A 19,221-nucleotide genomic window follows, 5' to 3' on the forward strand; every position below is an offset into this window, starting at 1 on the left:
TTAAAATGACCTGGTATGGTTCAGGGGGGGCGCTCTCTCATCCCACCTATTTTCCTGTGGCCTGCCAGGTTACGTGCTCCGATTGGGGTCTGGTATGGATTTTTGCGGGGACCCCTTACGCCATTTTTTACTCTGGCGCGGGGGCTCCCCTTAAAATCCATACCAGACCTGAAGGGTCTGGTATGGATTTTGAGGTGGACCCCTACTCCATTTTTTTTTATTTGGCGCAGGGTTCCCCATAATATCCATACCAGACCTGAAGGGCCTGGTAATGGACTGGGGGGCGGACCCATGCCGTTTTTTCAATTACTTTTATCTTTATTGCCGGGACCCGACAATTCATTACAGCCTCAATCAGTTTAAAAATTATTTTTTTCCTTAAGAAAAGTTCATTTAGCACATGTGCCACTTTACAGGCATACTATAGACACCCCCCAGGTACAAAATTTAAAGGAATATTTCACTTTTATTGTTTCACTTTAAGCAGTATTAAAATCACTCCTCGTTTTTGACGAGGAAAATGATGTGTTTCGCCCATCGAGTTTCTCGGTCGTGTGTACGAGGCCTGAGTCTTTCTGCTTCTCCTTTCCTCTGTTAACAGCATGATAACTTCTGACAAGCTCTCTGACACAGGAGTTAAAAGCAGCTGGAGAATTGTGTCGGGTGGGAACATAGAGACAGATAAGCAGAGAGCTTGTCTATTCATAGCACAGCTCTGCAAGTTTCTTCCTTCCGCTGTCTATGTGTTGAGAGGTATGTGCTTTTCCTCCAATCAACTCTCACACAGTGTATACCCAGACTCCCCTCCCACAGCTGAAACAGAAAGAAACATTTCTAACCCAATGTGCACTTTCTAAAGAGTCTAGATATACATGTAAAACAAATGTAGGGAGATTTGTTTCATCTCTGTATGTTATCTGAGGCTGTTCACTTCACTGGGTATATCTGAGGGCTTACATCCATTTTAATTAATTTAATTAAAAGCATTGCATTACCCAAGTCTTTATCAAATTTGAGCTGGTTAGTCAACATGACTTGACCACAAGAAGTGCTGTGTTTTTTTTAAATGTTATCTCTAATTTTAGGGGTGCTGATCATCTTTTGACGTTTTTAGAGGTAAAGTAGTACTTGATTCCATGTGACATCAAGGGTCTGAGGGCCATTGTATCCATTGCAAATATGCCATAGTCAGCTACTCTGAAATTGTGTTGTGAAAATTCAAATGATATGCACTCTAGAAAATGTATTCCCATAATCCATGCAATTACTGTATACTATATTTTCAATTCTTTATATAATAATTGGGCCAAACAGTATACATTTGTTTGTAGGACATTGTAGTAAAATCATTTCAAATAGGATCATGTTCATGTCATCCCAGATTTCTGGTCAATTGGCTGTTTCTTCTGGAGAATAAGATGACTTTTGTAACTTTGTTCATTCATTGAGACTTTGTGAGACTTTTAACCTTTTGGTAACAAAAGCAGTGTTGGTGCGATGCATTCCAGCAGTGTGTTCTGGCACTTTTATTTCATAGTTAAAATAGAGGGATATTTTGAGCAACAGTCATTATGAGTACTACTATATCAGACAAGTTATGTTCGACTGTAAATTCCATATGATATTAACTTAGAGACTGGGGAATGGTATTATATATTTATCCTTATTATGGCAAATACTAATGAAAATAAATGTATAGTGGTTGTGTATGTACTGTATTTTAACATATACATATCATTTAAAAAAATATCTTTATTTAGTCAGGTAACTGGCCTCTTAGTGGGTCCTGAGAACAGGAGTTGAGAACCACTGACTTATATAAGAGTCGAAAAGGGTTTTTATAGTGTTTTATATATATATATATATATATATATATATATATATATATATATATATATACACAGTAAAACCTTGGTTTGAGAGTAACTTGGTTTGAGAGTGTTTTGCAAGACAAACAAAATGTTTTAATAAACTTTGCCTTGATATAGGCTCAGAATCAAGTCGTTGCATGCCCCGAAGCATTGAACTTAATTTTTCTCAGCACGTCATTGTGTTTTACGTCACCGCGTTCTGACACGATCGGATTTTTAACCGATGGTGTGTAGGCAAGACTGTTGAAAGTCAGCTTCATCGGATATCTGATAAAAAAATCCATTGGTTCGTTTTCATCCGGCGAACCGATCGTGTGTACAGGGCATAAGAGGTGTCTCTCTTCTCTTTTATACCCTGTAAAAAAAATGCTTTGATATACACGTGCTTTGGATTACAAGCATGTTTCTGGGACGAATTATGCTCGCAATCCAAGGTTTTACTGTATATTAAATACTAAAAAGGGTGAGGTGCAACACAACAGGTGCAAGTGTAATGCAATCAGGCCTTCTCAGGGGCCATATATAGAGAAAAAGGAGAGGGATTGCTGCACAAATAAAATATTTATTCGATTTTTTTTTTTAAAGTCACATACTTTCCATGTTATGCAAGGTAACAGTTTTGGGCTAAGATGATAGCACCCTTCTTCAGACCAAAAGCATAAATGACATCAAGATACAAATTCACTGCATATTTTCACAATAATCATTTGGAACCAATTAATTAATTTAGCATTCACTACATAATCAGAAGCAAAGAATTTAGCATAATGATTGGAACGACAGAGCCATAAGGTGTAATGAGTTCCCCACACATCATGAGGATACCAGGAAAAGGCACCTGTTATCAAAAAAGAAGAATACATACATATATATATATTATGTGAACAAATCTTTCTCTCTCTCTTTCTATATATATATATATGTGTGTGTGTATGTATGTATACATAGGCAGAAGGACAAAGAAACTTGCAGAGCTGTTCTGTGAATAGAGAAGCTCTCTACTTATCTGTCTCTAAGTTCCCTCTCTGACACAAATTTCCAGCTGCTTTTATCTCCCATGTTGGAGAACTTGTCTGAAGTTATAATGCTGATAACAGAGGAACAGAGCAAGGTGTTTGTTTACGTTTTTGAATTTGGCGCCGTTCTCCGTCCCCGTGCGTCGTAACGTCGCAGGGAACGGAGATCGGCGTCACACGGAGGCACTATGTGAATCGAGCGAGGTCCCGCTCGCTCACACAGCGTGGTGGCATCGCTGGATCCAGGGACAAGGTAAGTAAAAAGTGCCTGTGGATCTAGCGAGGCAAGCCCGAGACTGACTCGGGGTTACCGATCGTAGCAGGAAAATCTAACCCCGAGTCAGTCTCGGGAACACCGCCAGGAAGGTTAATGTCTAAACCACTGGCAACCAAAGCAAGAACACGCCTAAGTGAAAATGTCCAAATTGGGCCCAATTAGCCATTTTCCCTCCCCGGTGTCATGTGACTCATTAGTGTTACAAGGTCTCAGGTGTGAATGGGAAGCAGGTGTGTTAAATTTGGTGTTATTGCTCTCACTCTCTCATACTGGTCACTGGAAGTTCAACATGGCACCTCATGGCAAAGAACTCTCTGAGGATCTGAAAAAAAGAATTGTTGCTCTACATAAAGATGTGCCGGCTGTGTCGCACGACCATATTCAACCCCTCTGCCTTCCGGGGCCATGGACTCCAGCTCTGTTACTGGCCAGAGTCGCGTGATATCACTCCCACGCATGCGTGTGGGACCCAACGGTCACAGCACGCGCACTATAGAAACGGCACGTTCGTGCCATTTTTCTTCAGTGCGCATGCGCCGATGACGTTGGCGCAAGAGTGTATGGCAAATATCTCCTAAACCGTACAGGTTTAGGAGATAGTACCAGTACCTACAGGTAAGCCTTATTATAGGCTTACCTGTAGGGAAAAGTGGTTGTACAGGGTTTACAATCACTTTAAACTACTTTAAACAGTGAATGACAAAAGTTCAACGCGTGGGTTATAATTAGGAATTGCATCGCATCATTCTATGGCTTTCATTAGTAAAAACACTGGGCCTAATCCACAAAAACCCGGCGCAACGTAATTTTTCCCATTTAAGTTACACCGCCGCAAAATCTCTACCTAAGTGCCCGATCCACAAAGCACTTACCTAGAAATTTTGAGCAGTGTAACTTAAATCTGTCCGGCGCAAGGCTTTCCTAATCTAATGGGGCGAGTCCCATTTAAATTAGGCGCGCTCCCGCGCCGGACGTACTGCGCATGCTCCCGACGCGATTTTCCTGACGTGCTTTGCGCGGTTTTACGTTACGCCGAGTTTTGTGAATCACGCCGGGTAAAAAAAGTTGCGTCGGGAAAAAAAAAGATGCGGCGGGAAAAAAATTTTTTTTAAAAGAAATTTGACAGCGTCGCGGGAAAGAAGGGTCGACTTTTACAAGGTGTACTAACTTTACACTTTGTAAAAGCAGCCCTAATTTTGCGACGGCAAACTAATACTTACGGAGAAAAAACTAAGCGTAAAAGCTTCATGGATCTCCGTAAGTGCTAATTTGCATACCCGAAGCGGCATTTCGATGAGAAATGCCCCCAGCGGCGGCTGCGGTACTGCATCCTAAGATCCGGCAGTGTAAGTCCCTTACACATGTCGGATCTTCTGCCTATCTATGAGAAACTGATTCTGTGGATCAGTTCCATAGATAGAAACAGGGATACGACGGAATATCAGTAGATACGCCGGCGTATCCCTTTTGAGGATCAGGCCCACTCATCTTAGTATTCAACTGAGTTTTACCCAAAGTGCAGTGTATTATTGTCATTTACTTTCTGCAGACTGGAAGGAGTAACATATGAGTTCTGGGACTTAGTAGTAAATAAAATTAAACATTCTGTTTTACACAGGTCACACTCTAAGTTCACAGAGAAATTCTTCCATGAAAAAAGCAGTGAGAAAGTCCTGGTGGAATTTTTAGAATGTGAATCTTCAGTCGTTGCACACAGTACTGTCTTGAAAGAAAGATGCATAAATTGAAGGCAGCATCTATTTATAGAAAATTAGGGAAGACTAGAAAAGTGGAGAATACATTTCCTAAGACTTTGTAAAAGCAGATTTCCTTTGGGCGTAATTCCTACTGGAAAAAAAATAATAAGACAATTTATAAACTAGATCACTGCTGCAAGCCAACAGGCTCTGGTCTAGATGGGAGTAACTCTGCTTCCAGGGTGTGTGAGCAGCCTTGCATTAACATGCCTCCCGCCTGCTAAAAGTCAGTCTCTATACAATAAATAAATAATGCTGGCACTCAATTCCTATCCCAATATATACCTCAGCAGTCCTCCCCAAGTTGGGTGAAAATATACAAGCAAAGATGTCAAGCACTATACTCACAGTCCACATTGTGTGTTTGATTTGCTAAAGTGCAGATCAACTGTTCACCTTGTAAGGGAAGTTGCACTTTGCAAGGGAATTTGCCACAGGCCTCATTAATATGGTGAAGCTCTCCTGATTTCTATCATCCAATCATGTGCAAGACAAATTTTATTTTTATTTTTTTATTTCCTTGCATGTGTAATTTTACCATATTCACTAAACTCTGTGGAAAAGCCCTTTGCAAAGTGTAACAACCTATTTGCCTTTAGTAAATAAACCCAAATGACATTGCAAATACTTTATACCATCCACTTCCAGATTACTGTAGTAGACTAATTTAAATCATCATAATTTGTAATACCCTAAAGAGAGTTTTAGACAATGGCATGCCAATAAAAAATAGCGTGCTGTAGTCATATAATAATAAATGATGTTCCTTCATGACTTTATAACAGGAAACCCTGCAACTCAGATTTAACTCAGAAAAGCCCTTTGCAAATACCTAACTTTGACAGGTATCTGCACCCCCCTCCCCCTGAAAGGTGTCAAATGTGACACCGGAGGGGGGTAGGGTTCCGATGAGCGGAAGTTCCACTTTAGGGTGGAGCTCCGCTTTAAATCTGCCCAAACAAGAATCTAGTAGACATCCCGAATATGATAAAGTTTAAAACACAAAATCATAAATTATAATATAAAAAATAACTATAAATAATTATAACAAATAATAATAAAAATGAATCAATAATGAAATCAAATCAAAAACAATGAAATTTGCTCAGTTGCAGAATTGTCGCTGTCAGTACTTTCAGTGACTGAAGACAAATTTCCCCACAAATCCCTATCACTCAATTCTGCAAGTGATTCTAATTTATTATCAGTGTTTTCTAGCTGGTCTAAAACATCTTTTGACATAAAGGGACACTTTTTGGTTGCTATGGACAATCTCCAGAATCCAGGCAGAAAAAAATGTATTTATAATATAAAAGTGCATGTAGGGCACTGGACAGACCACTAGGGACAAAGGAGGTGTGTAATTAATTTATACAGTACTGTAATCTGTAAGATTACAGTATACTGTATGTATGGATAGAAGACAAAAGGGTGCAATCATCGCAAAAAAACTAACTCAAAATACAGTAAATAAATCTAAATAAAATTACAAGTGATATTAAATGTAGTGAAAAAAAAACCCTGGTTAAAATTCACCGGAATGCTAGCTGGACACTAAAAGGACATTCACAAAATCCAAACGTGATAGAAATATATAGAGAACAGTGCAGCGCAAACCAATAGTAATTAAGTGAAATAATCCACAATAAAGTCCAAAAGAAATTGAAAATCCAACGATCCAATTCTTAGGAATCTTCACCAAATGACAATAGGCACACCAAACTTAATAAGTGATCCCTCCACCAGTGAGGATGGGTACTCTCACCTCAGCAATAGACCACTGTTTTACCAGATGGTCAAATGAGCAGGTAAAATTCAGCAAAGGAAACCAGGGAGCAGAGCGGTGATTCAATTCCAAACCAAGATGGCGACAGCAAGCCATGTGCTCTTATCTGTAGGCCAAAAACTGTATGTATAGTGTGTTTTTACTTTTTTGTTTTTTTCAAATCAAATATTTATTGAAAGAGACATGAGAGCACGGTTCACAACAGCCATGTTTACATGAGAATGGCGAGAAAGACATCAGGTAGGGTACATCATCACATCATGTTGTGGACTAAGCAGCTAAATACAAAAATGCACAATATAACCTACATGCAGTCCACAGTAAACATGCATGAGATGCCCTAAGGCGGTTCTGAAGGAACATTATTGTAACCCCCTCACCACCAAGATACAGAGTGTCCATTCCTCATCCGTGTAAAATTCAGTAGTGAGTGACCCTATGCTCCCTGCCTCAAATTTTCTGTATTTATATAACAGTGCTAAGAGTGAACTCAACACTTTAAAAGCTTCCTGAAACCTAAAGACAGAGAAAGAAGAGGAAAAAAAGGAGAGTTAGTAGAAAATCCAGAGAGCCACAGAGCTAAAAATAAATAAATAAAGAAAGAAAAATAGTGTGGAAGAAAACCAAAAAGAGAAGGGGAGGATGGACAGAATGGGAAGGAACAAAATAAGGTAGGGGGGGTGGGGAAGGGGGGTGTGTTTTTACTTTTTTGAATTTGGCGCAGGGAACGGAGCTCGGCAGCACTCGGGCACTGTGTGAATCGAGCGAGGAGACAGCTTGCTCACACAGCAGGGAGACATCGCAGGATCCAGGGGACAAGATAAGTAACTCTGCCTGGATCATGCAATGCAATCCCAAATCTGGCTCGGGGATACCGCTAATGGTACTGAAATTTCATACCGCTAGGCAGGTTAAGATCAGCCCCAATGCATGCAGCACCAGAACTTGGATCTTCCCCAATGCATGCACCATCAGATGAATGAATGAAAACTTATATAGTGCGGCACATGCGAACTTAATCGCCTCTGGGCGCTTGTTGTTCCTGTCTCCTTTGGTATCAAAAGAGATGTGTTTTGATCTTTCTCCTGAATGCTAAGTGGTTCTCCTTCAACCGAATGCTGGTTGGTAAAGCGTTCCATAGTCTGGGACCTTGAACCGCGAATCTCCTTTCTCCTTTGGATTTGTAGTTGGCTTTCGGAATCTGAAGAAGATTTTGATTGGTGGATCGCAAAACGCGATTGGGATTATGAGCTTTTATTTTTTCGCATAGATAATGGGGAGCCTTCCCATGGATACATCTATGCGTTAGACAGAGTGCTTTAAAAGCAATTCTGTCTTTTACTGGCAACCAATGAAGGGATCTCAGTGAAGGTGAGATTGATTCCCAGGGTTTTTTCCCAGTCACAAGTCTGGCGGCCGTATTTTGAACGACTTGCAGACGAGCGATTTGGTATTTTGGGAGTCCGAGGTAAAGGGCATTTGCATAATCTAGTCTGGAGTTTACAATAGCTCCCACCACGACCGCTATGTCTTCTTTGGGAATGAAAGGAGTAAGTCTGCGTAGTAGGCGCAACAGATGGTGAGATCCACTGACTACTGACCCTATTTGTGCATCCATTGTCATGTAGGAGTCTTCCCCAATACATGCACCATGAGATCCCAGATGTTCCCCAATGCATGCATCATCAGATCTCAGATCAGCCCCAATACATGCACCATCAGATCTTAGGTCAGCCCCAATACATGCACCATCAGATCTCAGATCTATCCCAATGCATGCATCGTCAGATCTCAGATCCGCCCCAATACATGCATCATCAGATCTCAGGTCAGCCCCATCACATGCACCATCAGATCTCAGATCTTCCCCAATGCATGCACCATCAGATCTCAGATCTTCCCCAATGCATTCACCATCAGATCTCAGATCATCCCCAATACATGCATCATCAGATCTCAGATCAGCCCCAATACATGCATCATCAGATCTCAGATCAGCCCCAATACATGCACCATCAGATCTTAGGTCAGCCCCAATACATGCACCATCAGATCTCAGATCTATCCCAATGCATGCATCGTCAGATCTCAGATCCTCCCCAATACATGCATCATCAGATCTCAGGTCAGCCCCATCACATGCACCATCAGATCTCAGATCTTCCCCAATGCATGCACCATCAGATCTCAGATCTTCCCCAATGCATGCACCATCAGATCTCAGATCAGCCCCAATACATGCATCATCAGATCTCAGATCAGCCCCAATACATGCATCATCAGATCTCAGATCAGCCCCAATGCATGCAGCATCAGAACTTGCATCTGCCCCAATGCATGCACCATCAGACCTCAAATCAGCCCCAATGCATGCACTATCAGACCTCAGATCATCTCCAGTGTATGCACCATCATACCTCAGATCAGCCCCAATGCATATACCTTCAGACTTCAGATCAACACCAATTCATTCATCTTCAGAATCCAGATAAACTCCAATGCATGCAATTTCAGGCCTAAAATTAGCACCAAAGCTTGCACCTTTAGAAATAGGGGTTTTACATCAATACTGAAGCAGTTCCAACAAGAGCAGGAAGAGTGTAGCCTCCTCTGCCCGCAGGCCTATGTTGTCATTGATATTAGGCAGGTGGTTGGGCCATGGGCAGGCCAGTCTTTGTAATTGATAGCCTAGTGAGCTATCAATTAAAGCCTATGGCAGCAATGCTTCAAGTACACTGAAAAAGCCATACATGTCTACCTGGCACGGATACTGTAGGTTGCAGTAGGTTGCATATGCCTGGTTTAACCCTATAACTGATTTACAACAAATTAAGAAATGTAATTATCAAAACTATTATTTAGAAGACCTGGATTATTACCAGATTATTAATGGAAAGTTTTGTGTTTTGGAATTACAGCCATCCTTAGGAGTGGAGATGCTTTTAACGTGGATGTGAAGAATGGATTATCATTTAGTGGTTCTGTCGGTGATATGTTTGGATATACTGTTCAGCAATTTCAGAATGAGGAAGGAAAATGGTAAAGTAGACTTGTACTGTGTCATTTTATCTTAGTGGAAATCACATATCTTATCAATCTGTTGTATATTTGAAGCTTCTTTTTTTTTTTTCTTTTTTTTTTTTTTTTTTTTCACTTCAGACTCTACCTCATAGAGTGCGAATATATGCTCATGTTCTACGTACCAGCCCATTGCATCTCTATTTTGGTTTTGCATCATTAGTGTCGCTTTTCTTTATATGGGTTTCCCTTTTTTTTTTTTACTTATTTTATTTCCTTTTTTTTCTTATTTATTTTTTTATTCCTTTTTTTTTTTTTTTTTTTTTTTACCTTTTTTTTTCCTTTTTTTTTTTTTTTTTTATACATATGCTATTGTAACATGCACATATACAATTAGACCCATATAAACCCATATGTACCTCCGTTTGCAAAAGAGCAAATAAAAATACCAAAAAATTAACCATTTCAAAATTTTTACCCCCCCTTACCTCTACCCCCCCCCCCGTCTCACCTTAGACATTTTCTTCAGACCAGTAGATCTTTCTAATATTCTTCTAGGAGAGCATTTAAAATTCTTCCCTTAGCTTTTCTGCGTAACTCCAAGTTTTCTTGAAAGTCCTCCATTTTTCCCATTTTGTGCTTAATAAGATATTATTGCCCTCTAAACCCTCTTTCAGTTCTTCCATTTTGTATGTTTCTTCGACCGCGTCGATCCATTCCCAAATTAAAGGGGGGTCTGGGTCTTGCCACCTTCTAGGGATTAATCTCTTGGCGGCGTTCAGGAGGTGCGGTATCAGTGATTCCCTGTACTTTTTAATGCCTTCTTCTCCCCCGTGAAATAAAACAACCCATGGGTCTATCTTTATCTTTTTCTTTGTGATCTCCTCCACGCATCCCAATATTTTTTCCCAGTACTCTTTTATCTTAGGGCATCCCCACCAAAGGTGTGCCATATTTCCTAGTGTACTACAGCCCCTCCAGCAGTCCCCTGTCTGCCCCTCTTTAAATTGTTTTAATTTATCCGGTGTCATATACCAACCGACAATGCATTTAAAGCACATTTCCGCCGTGCGGCTATCCACCGCGGAGGAGTGGGTCAGAGTCAACATTCTCCCTATTGTGGTCCTATCCCGCTGTGTGCCCAATTCCCTTTCCCATTTTTCAATGAATGGGGGTATACCCGGTTCCCCCATCTTCAGTAGGATCCTATATAGTTTTGAAACAATACCTTTGGATCTTTCTGTGGTACAGATTTTTTCCAAATCTGACAGCTGGTCTCCTGACCTCAAAGGGTGGGGGAGACCTTGAATAAAATGGTTTAGCTGCTGATACCTCCACTCATTGATTTCCATTAAATTTTTATTAAGTTTTAGCTCCTGCAGTGTTCTAATGTGACCCTCGCTCATTATGTCTCTTAATTGTGCAGTGTCTTTTTTAATCCAATGCCCCCCCACTTGTGTCTTACCCGGTGCAAAAAAATCATTATTTTTCAGTGCTATGAGAGGTGAGTTATATTCTTTCTCAATTTTTTTATATGCTATGTCCCATGTTTTCAGTGCCTTTCTTGTTATCTCGTGTAGGTTTATGTCCAGTGTCCTAAATTTGGGGGGGTTCCAAATTATCTTATCTAACCTTGCCTGTGATAATTCATTTTCTAAACTTACCCACCTTCTTTCTTTATTGACTCTGGCCCACTCCACCACCCTTGTCAATACAACCGCATCGTAGTATCTCTTAACATCCGGAACGGCGAGTCCTCCCTTTGTTTTTGGTTGCCTTAATGTTTGAAAAGATATCCTATGTTTCTTGTTCTTCCATATAAAATTCATAATTAATTTATTAAGGGCTGAGAGTAGAGTTCTCGGGAGGGCTATGGGGATCATCTGAAATTTATATAGGACCTTTGGCATAATGACCATTTTGCAATAATTGATTCGTCCTATCCATGATATTGCTCTGTTTTCCACCCTTTTTGTCTCTTTCTTTATTTCGTTTAACAATGGGATGAAATTTATCGCGTAGGTTTTTTTAATTGATTTGGCTAACAAGATCCCAAGATATTTAAGTTCGCTGACCCAGTCAAAACGATAGTTTATTTTCAGGGATTTTTCTTCTATCTTACTAACATTTATACTCATGATCTTCGTTTTGGTGATATTTAATTTAAAATTTGAAATTTCTCCATATTCATAGCAGAGGCTTAATAGGTTTGGAATTGATGTTTTGGGTTCAGTTAAATAGAAGAGGACGTCGTCTGCAAAAGCTGCAAGTTTGTGTTCCTCCTCCCCTATTTTGATCCCTTTTAATTTTTGGCTATTGCGAATCTTGGCTAGCAGGGGTTCCATTGACAACACAAACAACAGTGGTGACAATGGGCACCCCTGCCGCGTTCCATTTTTCATTTGGAATGTTTGCGAGAAGCTGCCGTTTATTTTAATTTTGGCCATAGGGGACTGATAAAGGGCAGCCACCCAGTTCATCATCCCCTGGCCAAACCCCATTTCCTTTAAAGTAAAAAGCATGAGTCCCCAGTCTACCCTGTCGAACGCTTTTTCTGCGTCTATTGACAGGAGTAGACCTGGGGACCCCATTGTCCTCATTTTCCGGATAATCAAAAGTGTTCTGACACCGTTGTCTCTCCCCTCTCGCCCCTGGATGAACCCCCGTCTGATCTGGATACACCAATTTATTCATTTCTTGCTTAACTCTCCCGGCCAATATCCTTGCGAACAGTTTTATATCCGTGTTAAGCAAGGATATTGGCCGGTAGCCCAAGCATCCTTTCAAGTCTTTGCCTTCTTTCGGGATGACAGTGATAATTGCTTCAGAGGCCTCCTTACTTAATTTATACCCTTTCCCGAGGCCATTAAAGTACTTACATAGCCTTGGTAATAGTGTCTCTTTACATTTTTTGTAGTACATTACTGTAAAGCCATCTGGGCCTGGGCTTTTACCTGAGGCTGAGTTTGTTATTGCTAACTTAATTTCATTCTCCGTGATTGGCCTGTCCATCCCCTCAGCCTCGATTTGACTAATTTTTGGGAGTCTTGCTTCTTTTAAAAAAGTTGTGATCTTATTTTCTTTCTCTCCTATCTGCCAAATCTTTTGTTCTACTGAGTACAATTTTTCATAGTATAATCTAAATGTTTCGGCGATTTCTTTTGTTGTATGGGCAACCTCTCCTTTTTCATTTTTAATTTTGTCAATATAATTCCTTGATTTTTTTTTTTTCACCAACCGAGCCAGATGTTTACTTGTTTTATTTCCCCACCTATATCTTTCCCCTGCTATTAAGTTGAATTCTTTTCTTGTTTCCTGATCCATGAGATCTTTACGTTTATTTCGTTTGTTAACTAGGGTTAGGTATACATCTCGTTGCTTACCTTCTTTTTTGTGTATTTGTTCTAGGCTGAAAATCTCGTCTATTAATTTAACTTTTTTACTGATCGCTTCCTTTTTTCTCCTTGCTCCTTCAGAGATCAGAACCCCTCTTATTACTGCCTTGTGGGCATCCCATAGGGTAGCCGCCGAGATTTCCTCAGTCTCATTAATCTTAAAATATTCTTCTAGTTCTTTTTTGATCCTTGTTACGCTTTTCTCCTCAATCAGTAGTTCCTCATTTAATCTCCAGCTTTGGTAGGGCCTTTGATTGCCCTGGATTTTTATAGATATACTAATGGGCGCGTGGTCGGAGATCGTCATGGGCTCTATTCTCGTCTCGACCACCTCCTCCAGCATTCTATGATCAACGAAGATGTGGTCGATCCGAGAATAGCTACCATGCACCTGGGAATAAAAAGTATAGTCTCGCTGACTAGGATTAAAAATCCTCCATGTATCCACTAACTGACTTCTATGTAAGCTAGCTTTGGCCTTTCTTAATTGTGTATCCTGAGTTTCTAATGTCCGGTGTGATTTATCCACTTTTGGATCCATACAGAAGTTTAGGTCTCCTCCTAGTATTATCTTTCCCTTACTGAAGTCTTTTAATTTCTCTAAAATTCCCAATATGTATTTCGTTGGGGAGATGTTAGGTGCATATACGTTTACAAGGGTATACTCTTCCTCCTCCAATTTTCCTCTCAAGAAGAGGAATCTCCCTTCTGGGTCAATTTGTCTATCTGTAAGCACAAACCTAGTACCCTTGGCTACCCCAATTGCGACCCCTCTAGCCCTCTTGGAGATGGTATCTCCATAATACCAAGTGGGAAAGTCTGGCGAGTACATCCTTACGTTTGATCCTATTGTCAAATGGGTCTCTTGTAGGAATACGATATCTGCCCTATAATGTTTCAGTTCCTTCAACACCTTATGTCTCTTGTATGGGCTATTTAATCCCTTAACGTTGTATGAGAGGCATTTTATTACTGGCATCTTCGTTTTTTTGTTTTTTAATCCTCGATCTAGATCTACAATTTTCCTTTCTATGGATTACCCTCTCTTCTAGTTGTCCAGGTGAGACAGGGCATCTTCCCCCCCCCCCCACACCGCCGTCCCCCCCCTCTCCCCCCCCCTCCTCCCACCCCCCTCCCCCCCCCCAACCCCCCCGCCTCCCTCCTCCTCCCCCCCTCCCGCCCTCCCAATTGGCCTATTAAAGACCTCTGAACCATTTTCCATTTCTTGGTTCAGATCGCTCTGGGTGAGGTTTAGGATTTCCCCCCCCTCTATCCGTTTGGACAGAGGGGGTGGGGGACTAGTTACAATCGTCCTCCCCATATCCACCCGATGCCCCCTCAACTCCCCCAGCAGATGGAGAGAAAAAAAAAAAAAAGAAGGAAAGGGACGTCCCCAAGAGGGGCCCCAGGGACACATGTTGTAGCCTAAGTCGGGACCGGATGGGAAGAGGGGGAGAGGGGGGGTGTCCCAAAAAAGAAAGCCCCCCCTCCCTCTCGACCCCCCCTACCCCCAGCCCGGCAGGTCAGGGATCCAAATGTCCAATTTCCTGCAAAATTCGCTTAAGTCCTCGGGGAATCTCAGGATCGCTGATCTTCCCTCTCTTATCCCTATTAAACAGGCAGGAAATCCCCAGTTATATTTAATATTAAGATCAATCATCTGTTTCAGGAGTGGTTTTAACAACCATCTCCTCGCCAAGGTTTCTGGGGCCACATCGGTGAAGATCCGGAGTTCCACCCCTTCAAAAACTATCGGGGGTTGCCCCCTCAACTTCTTCCATATTTCTTCTTTATCTTCATAGAATCAAAACTTTATTATAACATCTCTTGTTCGCTCGGGTGACGCTCTTTTCGGATTTCCTACACGATGTACCCTTTCAATCCTAATTGGATTGTCTGCTGTTCTTTCCAGTAACGGGTTAAATATCGTCTGCATTGTTATCCTAAGATCCTCCCCCCTCCTCTCTGGTATTGATTTTATCCTCAGGTTTTGTCTCCGATTTCTGTTTTCCTGGTCTTCTAATTTATAGAGAATATGCCTCTGTTGTAATTGGATCTGATCGATCTGAATTTTTAGTGAGTTTGATTCTTGATCTTGTTTCTCAATTTGTTCTTCTGCTGATTCTATTCTGGAGAGCATGTGACCGAAATCTGTCCGCAAGTTCTGTATTTCCCCCTTTATCGCGTTTTCCAACTTTAGCAACATCTCTGCCATTTCTCCTTTTGAGGGGGACTGTGCATCTATCCTACTGCTTTCCAGTCCACTACCCATAGACACCTCCTCTCTTGATTCCAAAGATGTTTCTCTAGAAGTTTCACTCTGGGGCTTCTTGTTATAGATCTTATTTTTTGTTTTGTCTCCTTGTTGTTGCTTTGTTGCCCCCTGTGCTCCAAGAGCCTGTGGGCTGTCTCCCCTGGTCACAAAAGGCCTTATTGAGCTTGTTACTGTTGTATTCCTTGGGGTGGTGGAGGGAGCCTCCTTTGTTGATCTACTTATCATTCTACTCATGTTAGATTCTTTCCTTCTGATTCTCTTCCCCAGCTTGACCCTTTGTTTCCAGAGAGGAAAAAAAAAAAAAAAAAACTTAATATAGATGTAGTGACCAGTATAGCCCTCAGGACGGGGTGGGTGGCAGATGTCTAGGTATTTTTTTTTTTTTTTTTTGTTGAATTTTTCCGGTTTTGCCCCTAATACCAATATAATTATGATCCTAGGTAGAATTTCAGGCCGATTTTCAAGATTAGTTTCAGATTTTTCTGCCCCTTTCAGTCTCTTTCCTAGCTTATTCAATAGTCTGGGGTAATGTCAGACTTCAGGCGAGGGGGAGGTTTCCCGGCCCTGGGACTCCCACAGACACCCCAAAACAAATGGGGGTGCGTATTGTTGGCTTTTGGTCAACCGCGACCTAACGGATACGGGGATATATGCTCTTCTTTAGAGTACTGTGTACAGGTTGTAAAATAGTATATTTGTGCAAGATTACAGTTTCGCCTGTTTACTGACTTTTTTTTTTTTTTTTCCACTTATAAAGTATTTAGTCCTCTTTAGTCAGTTAGATTCAGTTCCCATTCAGTTAGTTATAACGTCCTTGTCTACCCTTCTATTTGGCGTCGTTTTTAGACGGGCAGTTGTTTATCTATAGGTTCCCAGTCCCCCAGCTATTAGGTCCTCCTGGTCAGATATTGTGGAAGGTTCTATGTACTATCGAATCTTACAAAAGCTCTTTTCCTCCGTATAACCAAATGGCCAAATTTCACTCCCTTTATGGACAGATCTTATCAAACTGAATAAGGACAAGCAGCATATGGAATATCATGAGGAAAGAAAAGGGAGAGCTTTTTAAATTAGCCTGATGTATCTCCCTTAGCAATATGTTCACAGAGATTACTGCTTACCCACCTTCCAAATCTTTCTTCCATACAGTTTGGGTACGATAGTCTGGGGTAATGTCAGACTTCAGGAGAGGGGGGGGTTTCCGGAACCTGGGACTCCCACAGACACCCCAAAACAAGTGGGGGTGTGTATTGTTGGCTTTTGGACAACCGCGTCCTAACGGAAATGGGGATTAGGCTCTTCTTTAGAGTACTGTGTACAGGTTGTAAAATAGTGTATTTGTGCAAAATTACATTTTCGCCTGTTTACTGACTTTTTTTCTTTTTTCACTTATAAAGTATTTAGTCCTATTTGGTCAGTTGGATTCAGTTCCCATATCTTATCAAACTGAGTAAGGGCAAGCAGCATATGGAATATCATGAAGAAAGAAAAGGGAGGGCTTTTTAAATACACCTGATGTTTCTCCCTTAGCAATATGTTCACAGAGATTCCTGCTTACCAACCTTCCAAATCTTTCTTCCATACAGTTTGAACATTTCTTCCTCTCTCACCTTTTTCTTCTTTGAAAGGAAAAAAGAAAAGAAATACCTCACGTTCTGGATCCGCTGGGAGATGGGGTGTAGACTTTTTCTTCAGAGCTCAGCATGCCGCTGGCTCCATATACTCACACATATGGGTGGATACTTGATCGGGGATGAGGTAGGCAGTGGGTGTTGTCCTCCCAATACACAGCCCGTGCCGCCTCCGGAGTCTCCTGGCTTACCGCCTGCGATCCGACTTCCCGGTGTAGCGATGCGGGACATGCGAGACAGCACTCTGCTATCCGTGGCTCTCAATGCGGTGTAGCAAGATGGGGGGTGATCCCGGCAGCTCCGTGTGAGATTGGTAAGGAGCAGCGTGCGGCATGTGCATGGGGGATATCCGCTCTCTCACATGCTGTAGACCGTCCTGCCTCCTGTTGCTCCCATGGCTCTTCCTCCTCACCCAAGAGCGTGGCGCGTCCTCACGTCCTCACGTGCGTGCGCACGCCATCCCGCTTGTTATGAAGCTTCTTTTAATGCAAAAAAGGTCCACTAATTTTGTTTGTGTATAAAGTCGCATGACCGAGCAATTGTCAGTTAAAGAGCCGCAGTGCCGTATCGCAAAAAATGGCCTGGTCATTAAAGGGGAAAATCCTTCCGGTTCTTAAGTGGTTAACAAGTCATAAACATTCTTTGGGTTCAGGTAGTTGTGATTCTCACAGGGTTTCATATATCCCTTTGTACTATATAAGAAGCATTTGCTAAGTGTACAGCACACAACAAAATCCACCTTTACATTCAAGAACATGGGATGGGGGGTGCCATGACTTTGTCCTACAAATGTAGAAAGGCAGTTGTTTAGCCAACCTGTTCTTTTGGGTAAGTCTCTCAAACTAAGCTTACAAATGTAACCAATGGCATCTTATTTCTAAATGTTGTTAGTATATAAAAGCCTAAAATCTATTTTTCTATTATGTTTGAAATAATCACTCAGCCTTAGACCTCGTACACACGACTGAGTTTCTCGGCAAAAACCAGCAAGAAACTTGCTGGGAGATATTTTTTTGCCGAGGAAACCGGTCGTGTGTACATTTCCGTCGAGGAAACTGTCGAGAAACTCGACGAGCCAAAAAGAGAGCATGTTCTCTATTTCCTTGACGGGAATGGAGAAAATTGGCTTGTCGAGTTTCTCGACGGCTTCACAAGGAACTCGACGAGGAACTCGATGTGTTTCACCCGTCGAGTTTCTCGGTCGTGTGTACGAGGCTTAACTGTATGCAGCTGTCTCCAGCAAAAAAAAATTGTGAATCTGTTGCAAAGCTTCTTGCCAGTAACAGCACTCCCTGTTGCAGGAATACAGCATTATGCTACTGCCTTGCTGCATTGTCAGCCTGCCATGTGCGTGTCTTCAGTAGGCCATTTGACTGCCATTAGTATCTGAAGGAAGCATGCACAGACCTGATGGGCAGCTCGATGGCCAACTGAAGGAGCACAGACAGCTGAAGGAATGTGATAATTTCAAGGAATTTGATAAGGGTTAAGCCTGGTACACATGATCAGATTTTCCGTGGACAAAGCATAGGACTTTTGTCCGAAGGGCGTTGGCCAGGAATTTGTCTTGCATACAAACTGCACACAATTGTTGACCAAAAAACACAAAACAACGTGGTTTTTCAGCTCTTTAGTACCATCCTTTGGGTAACTTCTGCTAATGTTGTGTTATGGTTAGCATGGCTTCTGAGCATGCGTGTTTGTAGTTTGGAGTTTTGTCCGAAGGACTTCTGTACACACAAACGGATAATCCGACAACACACAATAGTTGTCGGAAAATTTCAAAGCATGCTATCCACTAATTGTCCGATGGAGCATACAAACGGTCGGGTTTTCCGACGATAGCCTGTCATCACACAATTCCCGTCGCAAAATCTGATTGTGTGTACGAGGCTTTACAGTATCAACCTGAAAGGCTGGCAGGATCTCCAAGTAAGAAACATCACAACAAATTTACAAAAAAAGACAAAAAATAATTTGCTTAGGAAAATTTAATTCAGTGAGACACAGTGACAAAACAAAAATTTGGGATTTAGATACACTTTAAGTGCTAATGCGTTAAGTCATTGGCCCTAACAAATGTATTTATTTATTTGTATTTATTACAGGTACTTATATAGTTTTACACAGCGCTTTAAGACAAATAAGGATTGTTGAAATTGTCATGATCTGGATACTTATTCCAGATCGGTGAC

The 19,221-nt window shown here is 41.4% G+C and overlaps 1 protein-coding gene across 1 annotated transcript in view; it reads left to right on the forward strand.

The window, feature by feature from the left end:
- The window catches only part of ITGA1 (integrin subunit alpha 1), a 209,916-nt gene that overhangs the window by 60,152 nt on the left and 130,543 nt on the right, over positions 1-19,221 (forward strand). The window contains exon 2 of the mRNA XM_040339304.1: positions 9,626-9,746. Coding sequence (XP_040195238.1) covers positions 9,626-9,746 — 121 coding nt within the window. The remainder of the gene's footprint in view (positions 1-9,625; positions 9,747-19,221) is intronic.

This window comes from Rana temporaria, chromosome 1 (assembly GCF_905171775.1).
Source record: "Rana temporaria chromosome 1, aRanTem1.1, whole genome shotgun sequence".
NCBI classification, from domain to species: Eukaryota; Metazoa; Chordata; class Amphibia; order Anura; family Ranidae; genus Rana; species Rana temporaria.